This window comes from Chinchilla lanigera, unplaced genomic scaffold (assembly GCF_000276665.1).
Source record: "Chinchilla lanigera isolate Chin_1 unplaced genomic scaffold, ChiLan1.0 scaffold00100, whole genome shotgun sequence".
In the NCBI taxonomy this organism is placed as follows: Eukaryota; Metazoa; Chordata; class Mammalia; order Rodentia; family Chinchillidae; genus Chinchilla; species Chinchilla lanigera.
In genome coordinates this window covers 6,820,325-6,841,347 of record NW_004955501.1, presented here as the reverse complement: position 1 = coordinate 6,841,347, position 21,023 = coordinate 6,820,325, and the positions used below count along the sequence as shown (strand labels likewise).

General features: G+C 40.3%; 1 protein-coding gene across 2 annotated transcripts in view; it reads right to left on the bottom strand.

The window, feature by feature from the left end:
* Window positions 1-21,023, bottom strand: part of Cpne4 (copine IV) — a 467,949-nt gene that overhangs the window by 100,270 nt on the left and 346,656 nt on the right. For both annotated transcript variants that reach the window (XM_013505812.1, XM_005406839.2), the window contains exons 6-7: window positions 16,075-16,158; window positions 11,697-11,786 (exon numbers count right to left, since the gene is read on the bottom strand). In XM_013505812.1, the coding sequence (XP_013361266.1) occupies window positions 11,697-11,786; window positions 16,075-16,158 (174 nt within the window). The remainder of the gene's footprint in view (window positions 1-11,696; window positions 11,787-16,074; window positions 16,159-21,023) is intronic.

Sequence of the window (21,023 nt, the reverse complement as noted above, 5' to 3'; positions counted from 1 at the left end):
ATTCTTGTCTATCACCAGGAAAAGCCACTGGGAGTTTAAAAATAGTAATTATTTCTAAACAGGAACTAAAAAGGTCTAAGCAAATATAACAAATTGACATGTATATTAAAAATGAGTGTGAATTTTAAATAAGTGTTTTTCACTTCCCTAGTTGAAAATGTCACACATTATTAAGGTCAAAAAATTTTAAAATTCTAAAAAATAAATCAGCTTGTGATGTATTCAGTGTATACAATTATTGTTTTGTTGTGTTTTCCTCCAGTCATACACATGTAAACATTACATGTGTATTCACATGCATATTTCTTATCTATTTACTGACTCTTATACATTAATGCTCCAACTAATCTCTCTCATCTGGAAGTTAAACTCATGTGGTCAACTGCCACATCATCTAATTGCTGGTTTGCCCAGGACAGAGTGGCTTCCTTGGCTATGGGACTTGCAGTGCCAGTCCTCAGCTAACTGCCCACGGTGTTGTCTGCAAACAGCTTAAACTCAGCAAGTACAAAACTGAGCTCATTTTTCACACCTCAAGCCTCTGCTTTTTCAGAGGTCTCATCTTACAGGATGGCATCATTTTCCATCCGTGCAACCCAGCCAGAACCGGGGGCTAATTCATTAAGAAATTCGCCAGGTTTTTCTCTTCCTCTCTCTTTGTTCAGTAGTTAATCTGGCACCATGTTCTAGTCATCCTTGCCTGGTAAACAACTCCTCCTGCTATGACTTCAGAACCAATCTCTTAGTTCAGCCTTTCCCACATTCTATCCAAGTTCTACAAACCACACACAGCACTGATCCCAGAATTCAAGCACTACATCATTGTTCTGCATAGAACCTTCAGGGCCTCTCACTGCCCTTGGGGTGAAAATCAGAACTCCTCAGCCTGGCCCACAGGTTCTGCTGACCTCATTAGCTTTGCTATCTCTTACCCTTCCCTAGGCTTTTCCCTCAACATAGTGAAATGCTGCAGCACTGGGCCCGTTAATTACAAACTTCTAGGCCTTTGCACAAAGCTCCCAGGACCTAACTTACATAATATGTGCTCCCTGGGAGCCTACTATGAAGACTACAAACATTTTTTATTCTTTCTAATAAGTTTGTGCAACTTATACATCAGCAGAATTCTGAGGAGTAGTTGCTTGAAAAAGTCTTGGAACATTCACTGGGAGATCTGGTAGCACAGTGTGTTGGTTGTCTTATAAATACACCTAAATATTTGCATGTGGAAGTGGTGTGTGGTGGTGCATGCTTCTAGTCCCAGCTACTCAGGCAGCTGAGTCAGGAGAGTTGTGAGTTTGAGGCCAGCCTAGGCAATACAATAAGACCCTATGTCTTATAAGAAATGGAGAAGGGCTGAGGATATAGCTCAGGGGTGCTTACCTAGTATGCTCAAGGTCCTGGGTTATATACCTAGCACCATAATAAGTGAATGAATGAGTGAGTGATCCCAACAAGGAATTAGATTTTCTGTTATTGAATTCAGCACTTGTCTTTGAGTCTGACTGCATCTTAGAATTAGCTCAGTAGCTTTTAAAACAATTTGATACTTTGGTCCTTTATCTAATAATTCCACTTAGTTACTCTGAGGTGGGGTCTAGAAATCAGTATTTTTTAAAGCTCCCCAGGTAGTTTTATTACGTATCCAAGGTTGAGAACAACTGTCTTAGTTATGTGACTGCAATTCCATTTGGTATTTATACAAATCTTTTCTTCCCAGCCTAAGATTAACTATAGGCTTCTTCACATATTATTAATCACAACCCAAAAATATCCCAGGAGAAGCTTTCCTACCTATGCACCAAGGGCCAAGTGTAGGAGCAAGCAAATTATATTTTGAAGGCCAGTCTTCTGAGTTATGCCTTTACATCTCAGTTGGATAAAATTCAGGAAGGGATGCAATAAATTTTCACCACTAAAATCCATCAAAGAAAGAGCAATTAAAGGTACAACTGAGTAGAATGTAGTTCTAAACCAAAGGCTGACTGCAGCTCCTTGGGGATGCTTGGTAGTAACGATTGTTTTGGTTGTAACGATTAGGGGACACTACTCAAAAGAAATAGGTAGAAGCTTACCAAATGTCCTGTATACACAGGGACACTGCTAAACATCTTTAGCTATCAGAGCCCCTGCACCTGCAAATAATTATCCAGCTCATAACAGCAGTAGTGCTCAGGTTGAGAAGACCTGATTGAGAGATGACTACAGAGCTTCCTCTAGGACTGAAATACTTGTGTCAATGATTAGCTAGGAAAGAGCCTGCGAACGACATGAAGAGCTGGAGTTAAGAGGGCAGATGAACATTAGTTTTGAGAAGAGAGAGTGTGTACAGATACAAAGAAGTTTTAAGGTGGAGATGGGTGAATCGAAGGAAGCATGCTGTTGCGGTTTTCTCTTGACTATTTCTTTTATATTATTAATTCCTTACATATGAACTAGACCAGCAGGCTCAGCAGTCTTTGGGAACTTGTTAAAAATGCAAATTCTCAGCCCCAACCCAGACCTAGGGTTGGCGTTCAAGAATCTGTATTTTAATAGGCTCACCAGGTGATCTGATGTTGCTAAAATCTGACCGCATCTTTCTGGGTTGCATGCTAACCTCTTCTGGAGGTCTGTTGTGCTTTGGGACACTGTGTGCTCTCAAAGGTAGATTTCCTTAATAGAAGGAGTAGGGTTAGAGAATTGTAAGAGAGTTTATGAAAAGAGCCAGCCGGTGTGCAGGGCAGATGAGCTGGAGGTAATGTTTCATGACAAGTCCACTTAGAGAATTTATTCTTTCACGGGATAGCTGCCATGAAGTGTTTCAGATGTCAGTGCAAGCAGGCATGCTGGGTGGTCAGCAACAATAACATTGAGGAGAAGTTTAATTGCCAGGAAAAAGGCTGGGTGTGGGAGACAAGCTGTAGAGAAAGTTCCGAGTATCACAATCCAGAGGAGAGCCCTTTCTTTCTTCACTCACTTCAGGACGCACTTGAAACCTCTTTGGCTCACCCTGCCTTCCGCTTCTGGCTTATTCCACTGAAAACTTCATGGCTTAAAGGTAAGCCAGGATTCATCATTCTTAGCCTTAGACTTAGTCTTTGCTGTTTCAGAGACTGTTCAAAGGAAGTGAAGAACTAACACAGGAAGTATGGCAGTGAAATGAGAGGAATCTGACATTTGGAAAATCCACAAGGCTGTTTTTTTCCCATTCATTTTCAGAGAGCAGCGTAGGCCCTCCTGTCTTCCAAAAACCTAAGCAGTGAGAGCCAGCCATGGCCAAGATACTGTTTCTTCCTGTGACTTTCCTGCTGGCCCCTCACCCCAAAGCAGTGCTCTTCCTCCCAATCCAGACCCTTCCCTTTCTTTCCTTTCCTTTTCGTACCCTGGGGCTGGTGGAGGAAAAATACGCTGAAACTTGAGGAGAAAGACTGTTGGGAGAGGATAGGATAAATTCCACTGCAGCAAGGTGTTCTCCAAGGCATAACAACAGTGAAAGAAAATTTTTATAATGAATTTAGGAAATGTCCCAGATCAAAAGTGAAGTGATAGAAATATTAACCTAATAAGTAGGTCAACATGTGTAAGGGTAAGAATGAATGAAGAATAGAGTACAGGCCTTTAAAAGGGCAGACCAAATAGCAAACCCGAGCAGGGATGTTGCTTCATCCATTAAGCAAATACTTGTTAAGAAACAGCTACATATGTGCCAAGCACTGTTTTGGAGGCTGAGGAAGTAGATATGAATGAGATAGGTCAGTTTCTTTCCCTTGGACCTTGACACAGATTTTAGTGGAGTGGGCAAACCATAAACAGGTAAGCAAAGGAACAAGATGATTACTGCAGATGTGTAACACGATGAGGGAGATTGATAGGGTGATGAGACAGAGAGTAGCTGGAGAAATGCAAGTATGAATGAGATCTGGAAGACGTCTCTGAGTGGCTGAGTTTTTAGCTGACATCTGAAGGTTAAGAATGTTCCAGCCACATAGAGATGAGAAGAAGGTGTTAGAGGAGAGGCAGAAATTTCAGACCTATGTGAGCCTCAGGGGCTACTTGAGCCTGTTAAGAAAATTATGCACAATCTGGAGATAACCCAAGAGCGTAACTCCAAGCCTTTTACTGTCATGCTGAAGCTTTTGCCTAACAGGCTCTCCTACTGTTTATTTTCCCATGGGAAGGAACCTTTGGTTATTTTGCTATTTACAAGGAAGAGTTCTCCTATGGAAGAGTCTGCTAGATTTTCACACAAAAAAATGTGGTTTTTTTTTTTTTTTCTAGTCATCCAACTGGACCACCTTCTCCAGTTTCCCCTGCAGCTCTGCGTGGCTGTGTGACTGAGCTCTAGTCCCTGGAATATAGGCAGCAACACCAACAGCTATTTTTAGCTAAAGTAACTAGAGAGATCTTTCTAAATGGTTTTTTCCTGTATCTCCTGGATATGAATTTAAATGAGCCCTAAAGTATGGAAACGCTAGGAGAAGTGGAGAGGAGAGGTGGACATTGACTTGAAAGTTTTGCCTTTGACTGTCATGTAAGCAAGAGATAAACTTCTGTTATTGGGGGAGTATTTGCTATCGCAAGATTGTTTAACCTAGGATAAGTATAGGGTTCACTAAAAAAAATTAAGTGTTCAGCACCATTCCTAGTACCTGGTGAGTGCTCAGCAAATATTAGCTACCTTTTAATAGTTCAGAACGAGACAGTGGAGCATGAGAGACCTGGGTTTCAACTATGACTGTGCTAACTTTGCTGTGTAATCTTAAGCAATTTTCTAAAACAGAGCTTTCAATTCCTCATCTGTAAAATAAGGAAAAAATATTAATGAAAAAGGATTATTACAATGAATAGAACATTTTTCTCCTAATTCAGAAGGTGTCTTGATTTCTGCCTAATTTAACGCTCTACAAGATGCTCACTGCTCTTCCATGAGGCAGGATTGATCACTTGTGGGCACAGGGGTGCCATTCACTTAAGTGGACTTGGGACATTACGGTGTTACATTAGGGCCATTGTCAAAGACTGAGACCTGGGGTTTAGAACTCGAGTGGGATTTCTTCCTCTCTAAGCAGTAAGAGTTAGAAGGTTAGAGAAAATCAGCATGAAAGAGGAAGATAACAAATCTCCAACTAAGCCTAAAGGATTGAAAACAAAATAATAAGCACATAGGTATTCAAGAGTTACAAGTTGCAAGCAAATAAAGCAAATGGCTAAGGCAAACTTTAAGAACATACTCAAGGAGTCAAATTCATCTGGCCGGTGAGTGTCAATCTGGTTTCAAGTCCAATGCAAAACAATGAAGTTGTGGAGAAGATACAATTCTATTCAAGATGGCTCGGTCACACATGAGAAGGGGAGGACACAGATAGCTGAATGTAATTAAAGGACAAATGCTATGCATTTTACATAGGGCCAAGAACAGAGCGTATGCATATATAGGCAGGAAGCGTGCTGAACTACCTGAGGGCGGTACCAGTAGCAAGTTAGCTAGGCTTGCAGAATTCTTAAGAGGACGATATTTCTCACTGTGTGCTGGACATCAGCCTGCAACAACACTGTAGATGAGAGTTGTTAAAATGGCGATTTCAGGGCCCCCGGCCTACCATTCTGATTCAATACAGCACTTTTCTGATTGGGCAGGAGTCCAAATTTAGGAGCATCAGAAGTCACCTTGTGAATATGACTATTTTAAATTAATCATTCATGGCAGCCCAAGGGGGAAGGCAAAAAGGACAGGCAAGATGAGTTGTGTGTGACAAAGCCATTTGTTGGCTGCTTTAGACTTGTGTTTGGACCAGCTCTCATTCCTTCATGGGCTCCTGGTTTTACTCATCTCTACTTTGGATCTAGGGAGCTAGCTGCTTCTCTTTCCCTTCTGTTACTTTCTTTTCTTATTGGCCCGCCCCACTATGGCCCCAATTAATCACTTGGACCCCTCTCCTGCCTAAGGGATGGGAGTGAGTGGACACAGAAACAACTTGTCCCTACATTTCAGTCCCCTCTTCAGAGCAAGTACCCTCTATCCACCCTATGCAAGGATGCCCGGTGGGCTCTGTGTAAGGGTTTTCAAGCTACCTAAGTGGTCTGGATACGAGCAAAGAGGGAGAAAGTGGCTCTTTATTGTATAGGACTAACTGGTCTCAGAGTGCTGAGCTGGTGCCGGCTGGTGCTGTTCTGGCACAGCACTTTCCTCAGTAACTGGCACTCAGGGCGTTGATAAGTGCGTGTTGATTGGGACCTCTCACTCTCTTCTAAGTCTTCTGAATGGAGAATCTGTTCTTAGCACAGCATTGCTGCCTAAAATGTGTACATTAAGTAGTAACAATATGGCAATTTAAAAAAATCAAGGGAAATGATTAATACGTACTTCATTGAATCTAAGAGGAACACATTTTCTTAGGACACATTAATAAGAAAGCACTCTGTTACAGTTTTGTTGAAAGCATCTTTTTTCCTTAGTGGCTCATCAAGTAAGTTGACAATCATATCTAATTTCATTAAATCACTAAATTAAGTATAACCCTAAATCTACACAGGAAGTTGTACAGTAACTTCGATGTAGTTCAGATGACACGCTAGTATGTTGAGGCGTTCTGTCTAGGGTTTCCATGGCAAATAAGAATCTTCTCTCAATATTTAATGTATTCAAGTGTGTCTAATGTCACAGGAATTTCAGGCTCGGGAGACATGACTGAGAAAGCACTGAGTTTCTGACAACTTCAGAGTTATTTTAAAAAAACTAATCTCCGTCACTATAGAATTTTCCACAACACTAATGAATAAAACATGCATGTCTTCTATGTGCACTACCAGTTAACACTGTGTTGGGTGTATTCACTCATTCTACAAGAGAAGAGAAGCAATTAGAGCCACAGGAGTTAGAAAAGGGAAAAAAATTATCCTTGTTTTCAGGTGATATGTTTGGAAAACCCTCAGAATTAATAGAAAAAATACTATAAACAATATAAGAGCTCAGTGGTAGCAGTTTAAGAAAACAAAATTTTATAGCCTTTATATATACAGAAGGTATAATGGAAGTTGCATTTACAGTAGCAAAAGAAAGAAAGAAAGAAACAAGATAACAGGACATACATTTTAGATGTTCCAAATCTGCAAGAGAAAATCATTCAGTACTCTTGAAAACACAACAGGAGGCTGGGATGAATGGAAAGACGTGCCATGTTCTAGGGTAGTAAGACAGTATTCCACAGAGGAAATTCTGTTTAATTCATGAATTTAAAGCAATCTTAACACAAATTCCACCAGTACAAAATACAAATACTTTTTTCTGGTACTAGATAAGTTGTTTATAAGGCAAAATGGAAGTAACAGACAGGCAAAACATCCAGGAAAAGTCTTAAAGACAAGAAATCCAGAAGTGGAAGGAGCCATCTCTACCAAATACTGAACCATACTAAAGATAGCTACTTATAAGAAAAGGGCAAAAAGTGGAAGAAACAGAAATAAAAGCTAACTTTTCTAAATATACATTTAAAAAAAACTTTATCTTTGGAACTATGTAAACATTTTATGTAATTATAAAAATTGAATTTGAAGAAAAATTCCTAAAATCTGAAAACAAAATGAAGAAAATGAATCTCACAATTGTATAGGTTGGAGTTTTAACAACAGGGAGGAAAGATTTTAGGAGACACTAAAACATAACTCACTATCCATAGAAAGATATATATTTTGGAGGAAATGAATTTCAAAATTGATGAATCACAAAAACTCATTCCAGAAAGCAAGGAAATTATTAAACACTACTGTACTAGGTTTACGTCAAAGGAACTCAAGAGGCAATTTGAAGGGATTTTCATTGGTCACTGTCTTGACCAATTGTTACTTTTCTTTGTCCTGAGACAAAATACCCAACACCCAAGGTTAAAGGAGAAAAGGTTTATTTGGCTTATGGTTTATAGAGGTTTCAGTTCATAGTTGGCTGCTTCTAAACCGGGTGACATGGCAGAGGGAGACTGAAAAGGAGAAACAGTTCATGGCAGGTAAAAGGCAGCAAGCAGCAAGGCAACAAGAGACCAATAATGACCCTCTTTCTGTCCCTTATATTTTATCCAGGCTACCTGCCAGAGCAGGGTAGCCTTAATCTTAGCATCATACCATGAATCAGTCCCAGCAATACATCACACACCCTAGGTTCACCTACCTCTGAAAAGCCCCACCTATGACTGCATGAGGGTTTGTAGGGGACATCTAGATACAGGCTATAACAGTCAAATATTTCAAAAGAATAATAATAAATAAAATAGATTGAAACACTCATATAAAAATTCCATGCACTGTTAATAATTCTAAGGACATTGTTGCCTAAAAACAGACCCTGAATCTCATCAAGTCCCAATTATTCATATAAAGGAGATGGAATGATGCAACAAGATGAAACCACCTTTTAAAAAATTTTTTATTATTAAGGAAAAAGAGGAAGAGACAACCAACCAATGAAAAACACTTCAGGCAACTCATTCAAATGTAATCCTAGGGCCTTATTTACAACCTAATCCATAATGTCAAGAAAAATAAATCAGACACACAAGCTTAAAGATCATATGGTTTCTCTTACATGAGAAACTCAAAGTATAAACAAATCAAAGAGTGAAAAAAAAGACACAGAATAGGAACTATGGAGACAGATCTTCAGTAAATGGAAAGGGGAGTAAAAGAGGAAGGGGAAGAAAAGGAGGGGATGTAGAAAGAAATGAGATGTGTCACGTACGTGTACCAACTACCCACAGTGAAGGTGTTCATGGTATACTGCAAACAGGTACTGATAAAATAAAAAACTAATGAAAATAAAAAGTAAGACAAACACAAACAAAAACAATTGCTAATAAAGGAGAGAATCAGGCTAATATGAATAATGGCAGAATATTTGATTTTCAAAAGAGGATATACGATGCACAGTTAATATGCTTAGTATGATAACAACTTCATGGTTATGTTTATTTAAAGCTTCTCTGTCCATCAGCAATGCATGCCGAAACCAGGAGAAGAGACAGTGTGTGTGACACAGCCACAGTATTACTTCTGTTGGCCCCACCCACGTTTCCCTTCTTCGGTTTCTCCCACCATAACAGATTCTCATGGGCTCTAAAAATGTCATTGTTTCCTGATTTAAGAAAAAATGTAAAACATTTCATTCAATCTTAAAAGTTAATTTTTCGCTTCTAGTCTCAAGATAAATTAAAACATGTTTGTACACTCCTGCAAGAATTGTGGGCCCTGGCACTGTGCTTACTGTGATTACTGGATGTGTCCGCTTGGCCTGGATTTGTGCAGAACCATCTAACAGTGGAAAGGACTGGGAAAATGGTGCCTGGAGAGGGAGTGATATGAAGTCAGCTGTGATTCGTTACTGCTGAAGCTGTGTGATGGGTACAGGGCCATCACGTCTTCTTTTCACTTTTACCCATGTTTGAACATTTCCATAATAAATAAGTTAAATGTCAATTTTGAAAGAAGTCATTGAACCATTGCCTTACTTTTCCCATGAAATAAATAAATAAACCCCCAAAGTGAGTTATATATTAATCTTGGTTTTTATGGAGATCTTAGATACATGAAAATGAAAGATGTGAAGGCTTATTGAGAAGATGGGGCTTTCACAAACTTCACTTTCTAATTTTCTTGGGTGGGAACACTGGGAAAGAGTAACACCCATGTGGACAGAGCTGCTGCCGGCCCATATGGAACATTTCCTGTTGGAGAAGAGGACCTTATGAAAACTTAACAATGTTTTCTTTTGTTTTGTTTTGGTACTAGTGATTGAACACAGGGCCTTCACTTTTTTATTTTTCAACACAGGATCCGCCCTCTGACCCATCCCTTTCACTGTCACTTGTTCCTACAGAGGCTGCAGAGAACTCCTTTTCAGCACTCTTATTCATTTGATTGCAGACAACCTTCTTCCCTAGCCATAGAGTAACTCCCTTACAACAAAAACGATCTATGGCTAAAGGAAGTATTACTTTATTCCCGGCCAAAGTGCATCATTTTTCTCCCTGGGAAGATCGCTCAGAGTCCCAGTGATCATGGCCACACTGAGCCTGAAGCAGTAGCTCTTGGCTGTCTTGCACAGACACTTCCACTTGAAGGTCTAAACAAGCAGAAATTCTGATTTGTCAGAAAAGAGTTTCCAGCAGGGGTCAAGACCTGAAACACCTTGGCTCTTAGGGACTCTAAGGATGTCTGACCCGCTGCTCAAGAACATGCGTGTTCCACCACAAAGTGGGCCAGGATTAGTGCACACAGTGACCGCTGGGCTCCAAGAAGGAAAAGGAAGCTGCTTCTTTGAGTCCTGGGCTCATTCCTCACACAAGGTTACCTCCACGCACATGGCTTTTAAATTTCCGAGGAGGTGACCTTGTGTGACCTCACCCACTGAGAGTTCCATCACAAAGTCCATGCAGAATGGGTGTAAGCAAAGATACACACAGTCACGTTAAAGAGGGTATGTCAAACCAACCAGATGGAATTCTAATCTGACAACACTGACAACTCACAAGAACTTTATCATCCTAAAAAGGTCTGTGGGGTGAAAGGAGTGAGGGAAATGTTACAAAGACAAACATCAGTGCCCATCTCACACTTTCAGGGGCATAGATGCACTGAAAGGTCAACATGAGTGCTCACTTTGCCTGATGGACAATTATCCCCACACTAGTGGGGGTGCCCCAAGTTTCAGCATTTAAAGCATTGACTTCTCAGTGACCCAGCATCCCCGGTGCTGCTCTCAGGCTCTAATAGTCACCTCCTGACATTTGTCTCCCCTACTGTTTACCCAGAACCAAATGTCCTGGTGAAGCTAATGTGGCTGCCGAGTCTGTCTGCTAGGCATGTTCCTCACTTCATAATAATCAGTTAGCCTTTCGGTTTAGAGGCACTGGTCTCCAGTGAGTTACTTAGTCATCCTGAATTTGCGGGATCAATTCTAGGGTATCAGCAACATGGAACCTCCAGGTTTACAAGGCAGAGGGAGGGCCAGACCATGGAGTATAGGGAACATCTCCTGGAGACTGCTTCTAGCATGCCACCACTGTCTTCCGTTGGTGATTTCCAACCCTCCAAGTGCACATTTTCTTCCAATTTCTAGATACCCACATTATTCAAAAGCATTTGTGGGATTTCGAAAAAATGGCCACAGTGCTTCATAGCTCCTCCCATCGAGGGTGGAATCTAGTCCAATGTCTGGTCCAACCACCTCAGTCACTCCAGATGATAGCAGTCACCCCTAAAAGAAGAACCGCTCTGCTCATGAGGCTGCTGACCATGAGTGTCTGCAGGAGTCCAAGCAAGACCAACCTAAGGACTACTTAGATGCACAGAATCACAGGCTAGATCAACAGTTGCTGCTTTAAGCTACTAAATGTTGGGGTAGCAAGTTATGCAACAATAGATAATTGATACAGAAGTATTTCCCTTTTAATAACTCACATTTATATCCTGAAGTTATTGCCACACTTTTGCTTCTGAGAAGCCATAAATGTTTCTTGACATACACAGTTAGGATTTATTTCAGGCTTTTGCGTGAGACTCAATGGCTCATGCAGAAAAAAATCACCCGTCTTTCTTCATGAAGATGCCGAAAAGTGAGCAGTTGAATAAATGCTATAGAATGTTGTGGGTTTGCCAACATTTGTGAGGAGAAAGAGGAGGGTTAAATATATTTTTAAAATCACTTTTTTTGGGTATAGATTTCTGACCTTCAGCCGGCGGTCTGGATCTCCACTGCATAGAGAATTTACAGATACTTTGAATGATTTCCAGGCTGGGCTTAAGTTATTCATCACAACCTGGGAAAAGAAAGAGACAAGTGGTGAAGGGGGGAGGAGATGCTTGACATTTTCAAATTGCAGCATAAAAACTGTTTGAGAAGCCACTGTGATGCTTATGAAAAGGACAATTGCTGAGAACAGGTTGCAAAGGAGTAAAGCTTTTAAGGTACCCACTACACAGGTTATTATGGGCAGAAATTCGTGGTCACTGCCTGTCTTACCAATGACAGCAATGCTGTCTAGTATGTAGACACTGAGGATGACCTCTTCCATACCAAAAGGACTGGAGCTTAAGAGGCGAGGAGCCCTCTGGCCACTACTGAAAAAGGACCACTAGCCCAGCTCTGTCAGACATAAATTTCCTTCCCTCAGAGTTGTCAGAGGCAAAGAGTCTTGGCAAGGGTGGAGGATGAGGAAGGACACTTCTACTGCTAAAGAACAGGATGATATTTGGCAATGTGTGACCTTGAGTCATATCAGATTCTAAGTAGAGGTTTCTAGAAGAACACTGTATTGTCTCCCTAGTGTAAGCAACTGAAAAAGTAAATAAGATCCAAAAGGTACAATAGATGTTCTGAAAGGGAAAGAAACTGCTCAAGAGGAAAGAACAACTGAGATAGGGGGAAAGAGAAAAGAAGACCATGGGGTGCAATGAATATTGTGAAGGGGAAGGAAATTGCTTGAGGAGGGGAGCAACTGGGATGAGGGAAAAGAGAAAAGAAAGAAAGAAGGGAAAAATATGTATACAGGTATAAACAGGATAGCTAAGAGAGTTGTACTACTGATTTGTATTACTTTATTGAAAGGAACAGTTAATGTGTAATTGCTTGATCGATCTTACATGCCTACATTTGTTTATCTGAGTAACCAATTTGAACATATCAATATGTAATACAGCCACCATTGTTAATTTCCTATCATCTTGTCTGAAAATATGTATTGCTTGTATTGTTTTTATGTTATTTTGTAAAATCTGTGTGTCTGTTAATGTTTTCTTTCTTTTATCTTTAAAATAAAAAATAAAATTTAAAAAAGAGAAAAGAAGGAAGGAAAAAAAGGTGTGTACATATACACAAGATAGCTAAGATAATGGTACTACTAATTTCCATTAGTTCATTGAAAGGAACTGTTGATGCTTATAGTATTTGATCAGTCTTACATACCTGTACCTGGTTACCTGAGCAACTATTTTGAAGATAGCAATATGCAATATAATAACCATTGTTAATTTCCTATCATCTTATTTTGAAATTCTGAATCATTTTTTTTTTCTTCTGGTACCAGAAATCGAACTCATGACCTTGCACTTGCCAGGCAAGCACTGTGCTGCTGAGCTAAATCCCCAGCTCCTATCTGTATCATTTTTATGTCTCTCTTTTTTTCTTTGTCTCTTTAAAAAAAAACATTGCCTTAAGGAACGAATGCTCTGGCCCTCTCCTTCCAATCATCATCACTTAGACTGGCCCTAAATTCAGTCATGTAACAGACCACCCTGACTTCCTCTGTCCTTCTTCCATCCCCTACATGAATTCCTGCACAGACATCCTTCTTTTTTCCTTTACCCTTGCTTCCTGGTTCTATCAAGAAGCCACAGCAGCTTTAGTATGGGGCTATGTTTATGAGACACACTGAGAGTTCTCAGGTAAGGGCAGTCCCTCTGGGCCTTTTTGGAGTTTGAATTGGACATTGACTCTGAGTAATTGCTCATTCTCTGGGTCATGCCGCAGACATGAACTGTGACACATAATGATTTTATGAGTAATTCCCTCTCCACTGAACTCATTAATATAACCATGAATTACCTATGAAACCATCGATGTATTATTAAATTTATTTATTGTGCTAAAATAGAGAGAGATATGTTTCTCTGTGACTTTTCCTTGTCTTCTGATACCTCAAAAATGGTCAAAGTGATAGTGAGGAGGAAGAGGAGAGGAAAGTGCTTGGGTTAATTTTAATTCCTCACCTCTTATGGAAATGCTAAAAAAGTAAAGAAGTATGATGGGAACAGTTTGGAAAAACTCAATAGCTGATCAAAACTTCAACTATCAATTTCCTCTGAAACTTAAACTATGTGTTTATGCATGTACATGTACATGTGTGCCTGTGTTTGTGCTACTGAAAAATATCAATGTTATGTTGCTTGACTGACTGGAAAACTTTACAATCAACATTTCTTATGAAACTCTAGGAGCCCTTCCACATTGGAGTAAGGGATAAAGTTCTAGAGTCTTTGGGGAATAGGAGAACTTATCAGTGCTGTAATGCTTGACACATTGTGTGAACTTGAGAAGTTTAGGAGCTTAACTAAGTGACTCAGCAGGGGGCCAAGGTCCTCACTTTGTAAACATCCTGAGCTTGAGAAAGAGGAGGGCACAGACAGCGTGTGAGTGTAAGGGTGGAGAGCCTGTGTACAATATAAGGGAGGAAAAGAGACTTGCTCCCCACCCCCCTTTTTGCTCTTATTGCTTTGGTGTTTTCTGCCACCTTGAGCTGTTGCCCCTCCCCATGCCACCCTGTCTTGGAGCCAGCTGATTACAGACTGAAACCTCCACACACTGCAAGCTACAAAAGCCTTTCCTTCCTTAGTTCTGGATATCAGGTATTTTACCTCAGCAGTGACAGAAAAGTAACCAAGACAGAATTAAATACTAATAATAAGAGGAATGCTGTCAGGAGTAAGGAAATAGAAAATCTTGTGAGAGAAGTCCAAAAATATGTTACTGATATCCTTTCTCCCCAATTAAAGCCCCTGCTTAGACTGCAGCAAAAGTATGCATGAATACTACTGTAGCTTCTTCTCAAGATTTAGTTACTTCCCCCAGAAATTTACTACACCAAAGACTCTGTAAGTATAAAAGAGGCTGTATTTGGTGGTGGCTATATTGGGGCTGCTCAAGGTAATAAAGCTAGTAGAATTTCAATTTACTCCCCAGGTGTTGAGTTCCAGAGAATTATAATGTATAATGTAGAAGACATATTATTTGAACTCAATTCCATTCATTCATTTTATTAAACACATGTTATTAGGTGCCAATCACATGTCAGATGATATCCACAACTAGCCCACCCAAGACTATTTAATTCTGGTCTTTCCTAAGGATGGCAAGAAAAGTTTCCCTAACAATAGCTGCAACTGTGTTGCTGAATGAAAGTAGAACTGGATTTGCAGTGTGGATTAACACTGTTATCCCCTGAAAATTCACGGGAGCTTCTCCTTTCTTCACCCCTGGGAAATACACACCACGAGCTCCACCCTCAGCCCCAAGTGATTCCAGCACAACTATTGCATTTCCTCCTTAGTAGTGCACTGCAGAACCCCTCTGGGACTGGCTTGTATGTGAAATAAGAATGTGAAGACTGGGGCTGGTTGCTGAATGCGCACGTGACAAAGTGAGCAGCAGGGGCAAGTATGGGAAGATGCACAGCTTGAAGCCGGCTGGAGAAGGAAGAGGAAGGTGAGGGGAGACATCCCGACCAAACGCCTATTGTACTGGGGTGGTTTACAGATGAGACGTCGGTCCAGTGGGTGTACTTTCCCTGGGGAGCAGACTGGCTTCCAACGTTACAGGGACTTTCAGAGTCAAACAACCTCACTGTAAACCTCAGCCCCACGCTTTGCTAACTGTGAGAAGAGACCTGCAAAATAACTTTTCAGTTTCTTCTTCTGTAAGGATAGGGGGATAATAATAATCCTATCACAGGATTGTGGTGGGAAGTAATTAAAATAATGCACACAAGGGACTTAGTATGATGCTTAAGCATTATCTTAATGCCATTAATTGTTACCTGGTGTTTCTATTGCTATCATTAATAAACTGTTGGCCATCTGTGTTGAAGGTTAGCAATGGAAATTTGGAGTTAGAGAAGGATGTTTTCTTCAAATACATGAACTGAGAATAAAAATCCTGAAAGGGAAGGCAGTTGTCTTGTGGACAACAAAGACTCCAGGCCTCAATTCATATCTACAAATATTAAGAAATACAAAGTGAAAAGCTGGGTGTGGTGGCACATCAGTAATTGCACCAGTTGGGAGGCTGAAGCAAGAGGATCACAACTCTGAGCCCAGACTGGACAACTTAGCGAGACTCTAGCTCAAAATTTTAAAAAATGATTTTTTAAAAAAATGTCTGGGAATATAGTTCAATACAAAAGCCCTGGGTTCAATCCCCACTACCACAATGAATGAATGAATGAATAAATGAATGAATGAATGAATGAATGAATAAAATTTTTACAAAGACAAAGTGTCTCACAAAACAGGTCAGTTTATAATCACGGGAGCAGCTAACATGAATCTTCTTACCTCTGTTCGGTGCACAAGCTGCTGAGTTGCATCATCGTTCATGCGAAAAATTTCCAGAAATGGATCAGATTTACTGAAGAAATCCTAAACAGATAAATAGAAGTAAGTTTTTTTTCTTCTGCATTTGATCTCGACCTGATCAGCTGGGGAGATTTAATCAACACAACAGTACCCGACCTTGGCTTTCTGTCATGGACAGAGGCCAGCTCCTCCTCTCCTCCTGAACATGGGCCCAGGTCAACCTGTGCTCCCCTTTCATTGCCCTGCATCATACACACCGTTCCTTCTTCCTTTGTGCTTCGTCCCTGTGCCTCATCCTTGTGTGGAATAAGGCGGTTCTAACTGTGAAACTCCAAAGCATTCTTCAAACATCAGTTTAAAATCCAGGTCTCTGAAAATGTCTGAGGTTTTAAACCTTTTAAGTCCATCAACCGATGACTGGCTAAAAAAATGTAGTATTTATACACAAGGGAGCCCTATTCTGCCATAAAGGTAAACTTGAGTCATTTGTAGGAAATGGATGCACCTGGAGACCACAGTGTTAAGTGCAATAAATCAGACACACAAGCTTGAATATCACATAGTTTCTCTTATATGAGAAGCTGAAATTATAAATAAGGGGCAAAGAAAAGATAACAGGAAGTAGGGAAGGAGATGTTTCTCAAGGGCAAAGGATCAAGGAATGGGAGGAGAGGGAGGGAGGGGAGGGAAAGGGGATGAAACAAGGAATTAAGCTGTGTTATGTACATGTGACAGCTCCACATAGGAACATGAACGCTATGTACTGCAAATATGTACTAATTAAAAAGACACGGTATGGAGCTTATATCTGATCTATATCTAGACACTATAGTATCTAGACCACTTATGGATCTGTTTCTATTATCTGTTTCTTGGTTTTGCTTCTTGTTAAGTTTTAATGAAATAAATACCATGTAACAAAGGTTATATAAGTTTTAGATGAGTCTCTAGCTTTTAGCAAAACATTGTTGGTGGCCGGGGGAGTCCCCTAAACCCAATCAGGATTAAGCTTTTCGGACCCTGGATTTGTTCAGAAGCCTTTAATAAAAAGCCCAGTCTATTCTTTTGGTCCTTGGGTTCATCTTCAGAGCGCTCTAACTGAAAGCCTCGGCATTCATGAGGGCTGCTCCTCTTTGGCCAGCCCTCAGCATCAGTTAAATTTGGGAGACTCTCTAGGGCTTGCTCTGTCTTCATCATCTCTTGGCTCCAGGCTTTCCTTCAGCTACCTCCGCACTGCTGTTTGCTAATCTGTGAGTGTCAGGGGAGGGTAAACGCCTTGGATGTTGAAATGCTTCCCTTCTCTGAAGCACCCTACCTGTCTTAAGTACCTGGAACTCTGCCCACCCCACCTGGGGCAGAAAGCACTCAGACTTTTGCAGAGCTTCTCAGTTTCTTTCTAGCTATTTTCTGGGAGACATCCCAGCCTCTCTATCCATGTCATTTCAGAAATCAACCTTGGGTGGGAAATCCATCCAGAACGTTGGAAGAGCTTCCACAGCTCTCTCTTCCTCAGTTTCCTGGCCCTCAGATCTGACTGACTTAGGACTGTCAGATATGTGTGTTTTCTAGTGCTTATAGTCAGTTTTGGTGGGAGAATGATGTAAAACAACCAGGAGCTTCATTACTGAAAGCAGCGTCTATTGACATCCTTCTCGTACGTTTGATTTTTGCCCAGTAGATTATAAAGTCTCAGAGAAGAGGAACTGTATTGCATGTTCATTTATATCCCCACTACTTCCTTAGCATCTTCATAGCATCTAGATTGTAGGACATACTGTTACAGTGTTTACTGCGGAAGCAGGGGACCACTTGAGGATTTTGAGCGGAAAGATAACATGATCAGCTCTGTAGTTAAGACTAGAAACTCTGTAGCATTCACCACACAGAAGGGAGATGAGAGGTGGGAATAATTCTCTCCCTACTCAGTCAGGAACCAAACACAATGCTTCGCCAACACCCAGAGTCTTGAATATACCTTGCTGCTCTACTTCTAAAAGTACTGGATTATCACACCTTCATGTTCTCAAAAACCCACAAGGCCAGCTTTCATCACAAGCACCCCGCAGACCTCATCTCTTCTGCAGAGGGCCCATTTTTTCCTACATGCACTTCCAGCTGATTCTTTCTGCTACACATTTAGCAAGACATCTGCCCTTCAGGCGTCCTTCTGTTCCTACACTCGTCTTAGAAAGACTGGAGCCACCATCTCTCCTTCCTTCCCTGGTGGATGTGGGCCACGTTAGCTTGTTCCCGTGTGCCCTGGGGCTCCTTCTTACTAGCTCTGGCTTTGCCTCCTTAAATAGATCATCAGTCCCTCAGGGAATGGGGTTATGAGTTACACTCAGAAACTGCTGACCACAGTGGAAGCACTCTATCAATTTCTGCTCCATTTTTTATTGGTAATTTAAAATTTTGCTATCATCATTTTTATTTAAAAATAGAAAATATAAAAAATACAAAGATGACAAAAATGAGAAGAAAAAAATAAACCATAACTCTACTTATAATTCCATGAACATTTTCTACAATCTTCTTCTGGAATCTAGATATAATTTTCTTTCCTTTTTTCCTTTCAAAATATGTGTGTATAGCTGGGTGTGGTGGTGCATACCTATAATCCCAGCACTTGGGAGGCTGAGGCAGGAGGATTGCTGTGAGTTCGAGGCCAGCCTGGGCAAAAAGTGAGTTCAAGGCCAGCCTGAACTGCATAGCAATACCCTGTCTCAAAAAAAAAAAAAAAAAGTATGTGTATGTAGTTATGCTCTGTGTGCAGTTTAGTACACTATTCCTTTCATTTGGTATTACATTTAAATGCTTTATTTTATTTTGTATTCCTTGTAAGGTAGGGTTGGCATGGAGTTGCTGTCTGGAGGGCACAGAATAAATCAAACACATGACCAAATGGAGTCTCTGCCTTCAAATAACTGCAAATCTAACAGGTAGCACATGAACTTTAGATATGCTTTCAAATCCCAAAGCCACTGCCTACAGTCTGAGTGGTCTTGGGTAGGAGAGTTTCATTTCTCTAAGTCTGAGTTTATTGTCTGTGAGTGAGAAGAATGTCACTCTCTGTCTTACGGTGGTGGAGGAGAGACAGAGGGGCGGATGCATGTGAGTTGGCACGCATGCTTAAAGCTCAGAAACTCTGGCTGCTACGACTGTTAGAAGACAGAATGCAGGAAGACACTTTGTATAGAACTACATAAATCTCAGGGATAATTACTGTTAAGGAGGCATCTGGTTTCTAGAAGCAGCTCAGATACATCAGGTATACATTCAGATATTTGCAGCTTCAAAAGAACAACTCTAGGTCTAATTGTATGGTCACTTTAATTTGGAATTTTTGGTTTCCTTTGCTTGGCCATCAACATTAAAATGGCCTTTGGGACAGTGCAGAGCAATAAAGATCAATGAATTGGGCATTTTACTGAAGTTTTGCTATGGTGACATTCTTTCATATCCTGGAGACATTACTCTTCCTTATGGCCTAATATGAAAGACATTTAGTCCAGTGAGAAGGTGGAGTAGTGGTCAGGAGAGACTGGGAAAGGGCAGGAGGAAAGAGGCACAGAGAGAAGTCAGCTGACAGCCAAGCAGGAATAAGTTCTGGTGTTCTATAGCACAGCAGGGAAACTGCACGATTTATGATATACCTAAAATAAGTGCAAAAGATGCATCCTAAGATTCCCAACAAAGAGAAATGATAAATATTTGAGGAGATAAAGATACTGATTACCCCAATCTTCCTAACACACTGCATCCATGCATTCTTTATAAATCCACACAAATATTATGTATCAATTTAAAAGGAAGAAACAAAGAGAAAAAAAGGAAAGGAAACAGTATATTTCCAGGATAGTAGTCTGGAAAATAAAATATTTAACTTTTAGAATAAATTGGTTGAAAGATGCAGAATCATATCTAGGCTACATAGCTTATCATCCAGTGACTTTGGGCACATTTTTAACTTCATTATGCTCTATTTGTAAAAGAGAAAAAGTACCCACCTTTGGGAATATGGTTATGAACATTAGAGATAATGCAGATTAGATATCTGATGCCTGCACATTGTACATACACAATAATTATGATTTTCTATTATGAATGCAGATTGGGTCACAGCTCCCATGTAGGCATATCTGAAGAGAGTAAAATCATAGCACAGCAGGTAGAGATTTTACATTACTTTAGAGCAGAGGTCAACAAACCATGGCACCTGGACAGAGCTGGCTTGCTGTTTGTTTTTGTGAATAAAGTTTTATTGGAACACAGTTAAACCCATTCACTTCCCCATCATTTATGGCTATTTTCATGTTTCAAAGGCAGAGCTGAGTTGCAGGGACCCAGACCATATGGGTGCAAAGCCTAACATTTTCACTATCTGGCCTTCTACAGAAAAAGTTTTTCATGCTCCACTTTGAAGACAGATTTGCTTACTTCTACTCAACTCCATCAAACTAGCCTCACTTTAGTGGTTAAATATTACATATGTGGAGCCATCAGTGTGAAAACCAGTTCCAGTTCACCAATGTGAATACCTGCTCAGGAAAGGGAGGAGGAAAAATATCTTGTCAGCTTTAATGTTCCAAAGAGATTATTATATCCACATTTGTATTTGCTAGATTGTTAAGTGGCTGCTAATGTAAAAGATATGCTTTAGAAGTTAAAAAGCCTCTCTTCCAACTAAGTAAATTGTATTAACTTTAGATAAGTAAGTTATTTCTTACAAATCTAATCTATTTTATGTACTGGCTCTCAATGAAGAAGGCCTCTCAGATTTCAGAGTCCAGATTTCCATCCTGGATAGATGGCCTCTAATCTGCTGAACAGCACTGGAAAAGAAAATTAAAATGAACACTTCTGTCTAAAGGAAGGAGACATTTCCTAGTCATTGTGTTTGCAAAAGTACGTAGTATCCCCTGATGTAC